The 10710-nt window shown below is 34.6% G+C and overlaps 1 protein-coding gene across 7 annotated transcripts in view; it reads right to left on the bottom strand.

Moving 5' to 3' along the window:
• Positions 1-860: 860 nt before the first annotated feature.
• The window catches only part of PRKCI (protein kinase C iota), a 69939-nt gene continuing 60089 nt past the window's right edge, over positions 861-10710 (bottom strand). For 5 of the 7 annotated variants that reach the window (XR_002777691.1, XR_002777689.1, XR_002777690.1 and 2 more), the window contains 6 exons: positions 10362-10487; positions 9498-9577; positions 7918-8007; positions 7434-7549; positions 2372-3792; positions 861-2299 (listed from right to left, as the gene is read on the bottom strand). Coding sequence is in view for 1 of the 7 variants with exons in the window: in XM_011380309.2 (XP_011378611.1) it covers positions 3705-3792; positions 7434-7549; positions 7918-8007; positions 9498-9577 (374 nt within the window). In the remaining 6 variants the exon portion in view is untranslated. Of the gene's footprint in view, positions 2300-2371; positions 3793-7433; positions 7550-7917; positions 8008-9497; positions 9578-10361; positions 10488-10710 lie in introns of those variants that run through there. The other 2 variants (XR_002777687.1, XM_011380309.2) reach the window with 2 other exon arrangements.

Here is a 10710-nt window from a genome sequence, read left to right as displayed (position 1 = left end):
TCAGTATATTCTGGAGCAATAAACTATAGAAACAAACTACTCAGACTCCCTGTTAAGAGTTATCCAGAACCAATCTGTTGAATTTTAAAAGTAAAAGGCTTTTACCTTTCAGGGAGAAACTGGTTGTCCCAGTGTCTAAATGAAATGCCTAATGCAAAATTTCCATAAAGCATCAAACTCCTCTTTGGACTCTGTTTTGGGATTTTACTAATTCAGAGCAAACAACCAAATTTATGATTTGATACAGGGAATTGCCTGAACAGTTCTTTAATAATACTGCCTTTAACTCCATTTTGAGCAAGAGTTGAATTTAGGATAAAATAACAGACATAGGAGATCAGTCTTTGACCGTTTTAATACACAAGCCCCAGCTCTCTGACAAGTCAATTAAGAAAAAAAGTTAAGGCACTTAAGATTTAATTCTTCTTGCGAAGGAAAGGAAACATTAACTTATGTTAAAGATGGTTGTAAATGTGGGACACCAGGCTCACACTTGTTTATATATGGACAATAGCTAGAAGTGAGAAAGGAGTTCTAAAACTTTAGATCACTGTAGAACACAATTTGGGAATAATCTGCTGATTGTTTAAATTTGCTTCAGTTGTAAAAGTTAAAATGTTCTATGTTCAGCTGATCTTTCAATAATTTGTTTACCAACAGAAGAGATGCAACGAAGGGCAAGTTTAAAAGTATACTAAATATTTTATGAGTTCCAATCTACAATATGGCATCAGTACTACCAGAATGCTGTTTTACATACAGCAAAATTCCAAACTCTAAAATTCTCATTTTCCTTTTTAAACAAATTTTGATACACCTTCAACAAATTTCTGGTGTTATATATTAAATAAATTCCAATCTTAATGGGTATTAAACATTTTATTTAAAGATTTTAAAATAAAAAACAAAACAAAACACACCAATACAGATTACATTATGATGACCAAGGCAATACTCTACATGACAAGAGTCAAAACAAAATTTAAAAAGTAAATATACAAAGTAAAATACCTGCTATCCAATTAAGGCTGCATATACAGAAAATGATCTGACCACATGCTTATACAAAATAAATTTTTTTCTTAGAACATCACAATTCCAACCATTCTGACTGTCAACTGCCTTATTCTTCTGATGAGTATTTTGAGAGAACTTCTGTATAATATAAAAAGAATTGTCATGGCACTTGAAGACTACAAAAAACAGAACATGATTAAAAACATATTTGTAATGCAATTACATAAAATATACACAGTGAGTCTTACTAGTTAAAAAAAAAAAGATTTAAAAACAAAAGACTACCATGAATAGTGTTTAAAACTTAACCATAGAAAAATGCTCACCATTTGTAACATTATTGATAGAACACTGATGGATTTTTTTTGAGAAGATATCTAATTTGAAGAAGTTATTTGTTCAACATTTATTTAAAATTATTGATATGTAATTCATTGCCTACCCCTTCTCAAAATGTTTTAGCATTGAATAATCTTTTCTAATATTTAACTACAGGACAAAATAAAAGAATAACTCATAGAAAATGTTTCTCAGAATGTAGTTCATTCAAAGACCTAACAGAATTCTAAGGTAGGAACAGTAATGTGCATTTTAAACTTCCTTGGTGATTATTCCACATCCTAAAATTTTAGAACTAATGCCATAGAGGAAACAGCACCACTTAAAAGCAAGATCATAAACATATTTCTTACATAAGATATCAGAATTTTCTCTAAGTTTATGGTTTGAAGTGAATACTGCTTTTTGTTTTAAAACAAGTTTCTGGTATTAAAAGAAACACATATCTCTAAAATAAATATGTGAATGTATGTCAACATTTTTCCTTTGAGGTTTTCATTGCTTTTAGACTTAGTTATTAATGAAAAGAAGTATACATGGTCAGAAACTTTGGGGAAAATTACATTTCTAATGAAATGTAGCATCCCCCTCCCCCTCAAAAAAGTTAATTAAATGCCTACAAATTTTAAATCATTGTAAGTTTAAGACTAGATAGCTTTCCCCAAAATTAAATTGTACTAAGATTAAGCAATTATAAGTAATTTAGATGATTATAGTTACTTTTTAAATCCCTTTTCATAAAAAGAATACTTAAACAACAGAAGGATGCTATCACTGGCATCCCTATTCAGGGGTCTCCAACCCCCAGTCCGTGGCCTATAAGGAACCTGGCCACTCAGCAGGAAGTGAGCGGCAGGCGAGCGAAGCTTCATCTGTACTTGCAGCAGCTCTCCAGCCCTAGCATCACCGCCTCAGCTCCACCTCAGAGGTCAGGCATTAGATTCTGACCTAGCACAGATCCCTGGTGCCAAAAAGGTCTAGGACTTTTTGGATAGGAGCACAGATAGATTCTGACCTAGCACAGATCCCTGGTGCCAAAAAGGTCTAGGACTGCTGCTTTAAATACTACATTGCTAAAACACTAACATGAATAAAAATAATTTGAAAAACTTTGCCCCTGAAATGTATTCTACTCTGTATTACATGTATTACCTACTTAACAAAAACTCACTTAAGGAGTTAGAATTGTGATGTGTGTGAGTATGTATGTATGTGTGTATGGGTGTGTCCTGAATGTTTATTCATGTTTATTATTTTTCTTGGATTTCACTGATGATGCCATAAAGTGTCCAAAAATATGGATAGTGTGGTCTGAGGGAAGAATAATCATGGTTAACACATTGATTAGAAGATAAGTTTTTTTCCTGTATACTAAATTATAAGGTAAAAATAGTATACATTCTGCCTCCGCCTGATAGGTGGAATGCATTTAAAAGTTTGGTATCAATCTTTTATTTAAATCAAATCACAGAAAGCAACTGTGAGATTTATTCTCCAATAAGAAATAAATATGACCATTGAAATTTTTTGTATCTATTTTAAATTTCTATTTTTTCCTTTCTATATACTCAGTAATTTTCCATTCAACTGCATCCTGGATCCTTTGAACTACATGTATTAACTAACATTCCAGTTAAAGTTCTGGCTAAAGGGACAAGCTCAGAAGCTAACCCCTTCATATATTAAAGAAATCACTTGTATTAGTTTTTTAAAAATAGCTAATGATTTGGAATCTTAAGAAAATGTCTATTATTTTTCTCAAGAAAGATCTGTATTCCCCAATTCTAAGCAAGCAATATCTTTTATTATCATTCAATTTAATAACTGTTGCCTTAAAAATCAATAATTTAATTATCCAAAGCAATGATAAAATTTACAGCTGAATTTTTAAACACAAAGAATTCAGAAACTAACAGGTAATATAACAGGTTGCTGTACTTTGAATTAATCTTTTTTCCAAAATTAACCACTTAAATGACTTACGGAAGAATGACAAAAATCATGGGAGGCTTATGATATAATCCCACCATATGCCTTAATGTAACAGATACTCTTTTTAAAAGGAGTGGTATTTCCTTCAGAAAAAAAGGACAACTTCGTTACTTATCAGTAGCCTGCTAGATTATCAGTATAACTAAATTTTAACATGATTACCTGGAAATAGTCTCAATTTTTTTTCATAGGTAAACTTAGATGTAATAATTGACTCTTACAGTCAACAACAGAAGATACTGAAGTGCTTTTCTGTAGGTGGCAAATATAATACAGTTCATTGACTCCAGGCTGGTAATGACTTTTCCATGCATTAAATGGCAACAAAAACAAAATGCACAGTTGAGAAATGAGGATCAGACGCATTCTTCTGCAGACATCAAAAGGGGATTGATATATTCAAAACCTTCAAATTCAGACTGATCAATCTTCTTTACAATATCACTGTTGAAAAAAATTAATTTTCATAATCAAGATTTCATCAATTTTTTTATTTAAGTGGTAAAATAAGATTAATACAAAAAATAAGGCTAATTTATATATCTTATGGAAAAAATATTTTATGAGTTTTTAGATTAATCCCAAAATATTATCTAGAAGACTCATGAGTACTGAAAATCAAAAAAGACTAATAAGTGAATAAGCAAGTTTATACTAAAAGGTAGTCTAAAACTGAAGACTGAGAATAAAAAAGGAGCAAGTTGTCACAATTCTAGTTAATTTTAACTATTGACCTGAACATTCATAACTACAGGTAAACATCGAGGTCTGAACTAGTATTCAATTTAGCAGTCACTTCAACGGCCAGATGGAATATGGTGAAGAGAATCTCAGAAGTTAACCGAAAGGAAAAGGCAATAGGAACAAGTAAGTACACTGAGAGACCTGGAATAAGGAGCGACCACCACAGAGAAGTAGTGGGTCGCAGGGCGTGGAGAGGTGGACACTGTTACACTGGGCTTCTACTTCAAAAGTGATCAGTAAGTAGTACTATCGAATATTTTAACACTCAAACACCATAGTGCAGAGCACAGTTACACAGGTATAGTGCCCTTGTTCAAGGAGGGAAGGTACCTCGTACAAAAAGAAAGCTACAAGAGAAAGTAGTATCTGTTAAGTTTTAGACAGGACAAGCTAAGTCCTGTTCTAATCACAGTTCTGAAGAAAAGGGTGACTTCTAGAAATCAAAAAAGGCAGCATTCATTCCACAAACACTTACTGAACAGAATGATGAAAGATTATGCTAGGTCTGGGGAAATACAGGACATTTATTAGAGCTGGAGCACAGGAAGAGAAGGGTGTTAAGTGGCAGATGATGCTGGAAGGAAGGTAATGGCTAGCTCAAAGAATCCAGTGATGTTTACACTAAGAAGATTTACCTCAATCCATCAAAGATCAGGTTGCATTTGAGATAGCTTTAAAAGATGGGGAAAGTTTCAATAGATGCAAATGAAGGAAGAATATAGAGGAAACAGCATGAGCAAAGGTTAACAGCACACTATCAGGGAATGCTGAGTAACTGAGACTGATCAGAACATAGCATTTGTGTTAACATATAGTGAGAGATATGGCTATTAAGTCAGGCTGGAACAGATGGTGGGAGGCCTTAAACGCTAGCCAAGAGGATAGATTTTATCTTCTAGGCAATGCAGGAGTTACTAAAGGTTTCTGATTTAAGTATTTAAAGAACTGGAGTGGTACTTCATGAGATGTATAGAATGGGTTGCAAAGTAAAGAAGGAGCCCAATTAAGAGGATGGTATAATATTCTAGGTCTGATTTGGAAAAGGTCTAAACTGAGCTTATGGCAATGCAAATGGAAAAGAAGGATCTGATGCAAATGATGAAGTAAAGGAAAAACAGACATAGACTTGGCAGCTGAAGATATTTTCTAGTTAAGGAAAAGAAGGAGTCAACAGTCACTGATATTTGAAATCTGAATACAGGAATACATGCTGATGCAATGAGCAGAAAAAGGTGAATAAGAACAAGGAACTGATTGAGAACAACAGAAAAAGAGACCATAAAAGGGCATTACTTTGATTTCAGACTTAATATGTTTGAGGTGCTTATCTGACGAGCTAGGGGAGATGCTATCTGACACGAGATGGAAATGCAGCTCAAAACAGACATCAGGGTGGGAGCTAAATCCTTTAAAAACCATCACTCATTTATTCTTAACAACAACTTTGTGAGTTAGACAATACAAGAAGAAATAGCCTCAGAGAAGTTATGTAATTCACACCCAGGTTACCCAGCTGGTAAAAGGTGGTGTCTGGATTCAAACCCTTATCTTTTGATTAAATCTAGTGCTCCTTCTGATACCTGGTGCTGTCTGAAATAATGATTTTGGTATACATCTCTCTCCTCTAGAAAGCAGTAAGCTTTTTTGTAAGATGGACCTATGTCTTGATCATCTTTGAATGTCTAGTACTTAGTGGAGCACCTTTTGCTCAATAATTATTTGCCAATTAAGCTGGGAGTCATTTAAGTAACTGGTATCCGTGCGACAGGGCTGGAACAAATCTCCAAGGTACAAAGTGCATATAGCAAAGAAAAGGCTGTCATGAATAGAACCGCAGTACATTCTAGTCTCAAGGAGACAGGGCAAAAAAAAGATGGCAAATGGTCACAGAGATGAAGTAGAACCAGGATAGACAGTGACAACCAAAGCAAGGCCATGCTTTATAGATATCAGGGGAAATGGGAACTGATCAAAAAATACCTTAATATTTAGAAATTAAGAAGTCATTCAACCTTCAAAGCTGAAAGAGCAGGTTAAGCTGTAAGAGGTTAAAATGCTGGCAGTAAAAAAGTACAACACAATCGATGTTGACTGTAATCAATGCTGACTACTCTGAAGGCATCCGATAAAAGATACTTCTTATTTATTTTTCCTTTACCATGACCATCTATTAACTGCCTTTGAAAAAGCTGGGAGATAAAAAGAAAATGAGAAAAAAATGGTGCTTCAAAGAAGTGCTAAGATTCAGCGGGGGGGGGGGGGGGGGGGGGGACAGGATATTTGAGCATGTTTATAAGCAGAGGGGAAAAAGGTGAAAACGAGAAGTTAAAGGTGTTTTAATGGAGGCAACTGACAAAATGAAATCCTGGAGGAAAATAAGGGAACAAGTCTGGGAAAACGGAGGGCCCCTTGTAAAGGAAGGATAGCCTTCCGAGAACAGGGAAAAAGAAAACGTTTGAGAAGAGAGAGAGATCAATTCTGAGATGCAAGGTGGTCTGGTGACAGCTGAAAGGGAGAAAGCTCACACCAAGGAGGTCTCAAGGCTTGTAGTCAAGTTAAGGCAAGGTTAATCCATTAAGAGTGATGGAGGCAGGGGTAGGAATGAAGGCTTCTAAAATGTTGAGACAGTTTAGAACAGCTGCTATGAGGAATGGGGTAAGAATCAACAAGATGTAAATGACTGCCAAGCAGTAAGGGCCTCCTTGAGATGAGAGAATGAATCTGCAAAGACATGTAAATGATCAAAATATTCCCAAGTTACTCTAAACCATGTTTTAAAAACATGTAATATAAACACAAAAAACAGGTCAGATCACTGATGGCTGGACTTGATAAGCTGATGCAATCTTTTAAAAAAGCAATTTGGCAATACATATCAAGAGCTCTAAAATTTCATACCCTTTAACCTAATTCCCTTTCTAGGAGTCTATCTTAATATGCAGGAACTCAAGACACCTGGTCATCATCAGAATGGAAAACAGTGCAACACAGTGGGAAGAACACAGGCCTTGGTCACTCAGATTTGGGTCTGAATCCTGGCTCTGTCACCTGACAGCTACGTAACTTTACTTAACCTCTCTGAGCCTCGGTTTCTTCATCTGTAAACTGAAGATGACAATAACTAGGTTTACAAGGTTGTTGTGAGAATCAGAGATAATGCATGTAAAGCAAAATAGAAAATGGCAGTTGTTATAATTTATAATAGTATAATAGGTTCAAATATCCTGTAACTGAATTGTTAGATAAATTATAGTATAATATGATAATAAAACATTGCATAGCCACTAAAAATGGGACTTTCAAAGAACTTTAAAAATATTTCAGTCTATAGAAATACTTACTCATCATCTGGAGTGAGCTGGACAGGTTCATTAGTAAACTGAGAATCAAAGTTGTCCAAACCAAATTCCCCAGAAATATTTGGTTTAAAGGGAGGTACCACCTGCTTTTGCTCCATCTAGAAAGACATATTGGATGACAGTTCAAGCCTGTATTCTTAGAAAAATTCCACCTCCACATTTCTCATCTGCTGTCACATGTTTCCCAGTCTTATTAAAGTGAGTCCCTAGGCAAGGTTCTACAATATTCATAATAATGAAAATGATTTATAAATCTCAACATCAATGCAGGTATCAATAATATCACAACTTGCTCCACTAAATTAATGTTCTAAGCTGTTAAAAGCTTTTTAAAAAGCACTTTAGAGAACGATTTTAAGTAATTTAATCTGTGATATACTAGTTTTCTGGTATTCTTTTAAGACAATAAAATTTGGCCCAAGGTAATAATGAAATCTAATACAGCAAACAATCAAAATTTACATACCATATCCCAATCAACATTTCGGAAAAATGGGTGTCCTTGAATATCAGCAAATCCTGTTTGAGGATGACAACCTAATCGTTCCTTTGGGTCCTATGGTGCAAAGAAATGTTTCAAAATTGGGTGAATATCATGCATTAGAATACATCACCTTTGTGACCTGTGTTTTGTGTCTGTTACACCTTTATAACTGAAATCAGAATGGTCTACCTTTCATTTCTAGAAGGTACAACACTAGATGCAAATGAGTATCTGAAGCTTGTGACAAGTTATGATTTTTCATGGCTCCTTCTCCAGCTATCATGTAATTAAAATGGAGCTATGTCACCAGTCCTTGCTAAAGAAAAATGGGAGGAAAATGAGAGCAGCAGAATCATTTGAGCGACATCCAGCTATTTCTTTGGCATGGGTTACGGTGACAGTCGAAATATGCAAACCCCCAAACTTCACAAGTTTTTAGCTTAATTTAAAAACCCCATGCCTAATTATGGCAACAATCCATAAACTGTGTACAATAATGATACAACCATTATCTAAATCATTGGACTAAGAAGGGGAATGCAACTTGTAAAAAGTCTTGGCTTATTCATTACTGAGTGAGAACATGTTCCCATTTTTCTTTCTAATAAAAGGCAATTTATTTTGCATATTAACACCTTTCACCTTCATTTTTCACTGTGTTAAAGCTTAGGTTTCCAGTTAAAGTCTTTCCTCATATAAAGTACTCATTTAAGATAAGCTTCGATTTCTCATCTTATTAAAATTCATCATATATTATTTATCTTAGAAGGTAAATGCTCATCAACCTATTTTAAACTACCATTTATTTAAAATATGATTTATAATTGCCAAGATCATTGTGATGTAATAAGTATATATACTTGGTCTTTGTCCCAGGTTCCTGACACAGAGCTTCTAAACCCTTGTAATTTCCTGAGTGAAAGGAGTGTCTTTTGTTACTCATAACAAATCCCTTCTGATCATACCTGAATTTATGCTAATAAGGTGACTCTTGTTGGGCCTCTATATACTTGAGAATGTGGGCTGGTTGCCAGAGGAACCAACTATGTGATGAAGAGGTTGGAACTTTGAGCCCCATTTTCAGAGGGGCTGGAAATTGAGTTCAATCACCATTGGCCAATGATTTAGTTAATCATGCCTACGTAATGGTACCTACATAAAAACCTGAGAATTTGTAGAGAACAGACAGAATTTGTAGAGAACACTATTGCCCCAATTCCTCAATAAGTAAAGAGTGTCTATGAATAATAATCCAAAGAAAATTCAATATTGCGACCGAAAGTATAATTGAAACTATCCCCCAAGAGGCAATTTTTCTCTAATTAAGTACAAGGTATATGTCATTTACGTTAAAAACACCATACATAATATGTAGCTGGGAGTACACTGGCAAAACGGAAAGGACAACTCATCTCAGGATCTAATGTCAAATTATTCTGGTGAAGAGGCAAATCCCAGATCTAACTACATCCTCTGCTATTCTGGAATTTTACATTGCGTGAACCTACTTACCAGTTTAATTTATAGAGAACTAAACCACTAAAGATTATTATACACTATACCTTGTTGAGAAAACTCTTCAGGACACTCGCAGCTTTCACAGACAGAGAACGTGGTATGCGAATTTGTTTTTCCAAAATAACTGGAAAGATAAAAATAATGGCATTATATTTAACACTGCCAAATTATTCTCCAAAGATGTTTTATCAACTTTCACTATCACCAGCAGTCTATGAGAGTTCCAGTTGCTACACGTCCTCACCAGCACTGATATTACCAGCTTTAAAATTTGTGCCAAATGGATGGAATAGTAGTTCGTTAATGTTTTAATGCGCATACCCCTAATTAGTAGTGAGGTTGAACATCCTTCCACATAGTTCAGGTCCATCTGAAGTTCCTATTATATAAAATATCTATTCATTTCCTGGAATGGTCTTAATTATTAAATGCAGAATTTTACAGCAGCCTTCACATTTCTTTGGACTATGTGTTGTGTTGGGAGTCCTGTGCTTATCTGCTTGCTTCTGTTCTGTTCAATTCTTTGTATTCTCAATTGTGGGGCTCCTCCCACCTTTCAATCCCTCTTCTTGGTACTCTATTTTTTTCCCCATATTGTTCTTGAACTTAAGCACTCAGCCTCGGGTCCATGTCCCCCCTACCCACAGGATTCCTTCTTCCAATCTGTTTGTGACATACAATCTAAAGGAATGTGTTATGTTTTTGAGAATGAGAAGGTAACTGGCAAATGGGAATGAAGAGTAGTGAGGTAGAAAAGAATGTATTCCAAAAAATTAAAGCCTCACATATTATGATGTATATTGTCCAGATTATTTTCCTCTTTCTTACTCAAAGCAATAACTTGTGCTACCCTCATTCATGCTCTAGAATACATTTACAGAGAATCTGCATAAAATACTACAAATTACCTTGGAAGAGATAATCTTCTGTGTTTTGATCAGGGTTATCAGAGCTCCCAACAATATCAAATGGAGACCTTCCTGCCATCATCTCAAACATTAGTACTCCGAGAGCCCACCAGTCAACACTGAATCCTTCAAAAAAGAAATTTTAAAGTAACAAATTATCCAATCTTCATTCTTGATTCATTTTATTACATAATGAAAAAGTAACTCTAAATGCATAACTATCATCATAGGCATGGAGGATTATAGGAATATTTCACTTATCAATAAAGGGAGGTCCCTAAAAGATAACTTTAAAAATATGAAAAATGTGAAAAAAATATGAAAATAAATCTATAATTTCATACTCATG

Source organism: Pteropus vampyrus, unplaced genomic scaffold (assembly GCF_000151845.1).
Source record: "Pteropus vampyrus isolate Shadow unplaced genomic scaffold, Pvam_2.0 Scaffold12, whole genome shotgun sequence".
Classification (NCBI taxonomy): Eukaryota; Metazoa; Chordata; class Mammalia; order Chiroptera; family Pteropodidae; genus Pteropus; species Pteropus vampyrus.
This window is presented reverse-complemented; position numbering and strand designations above follow the sequence as displayed.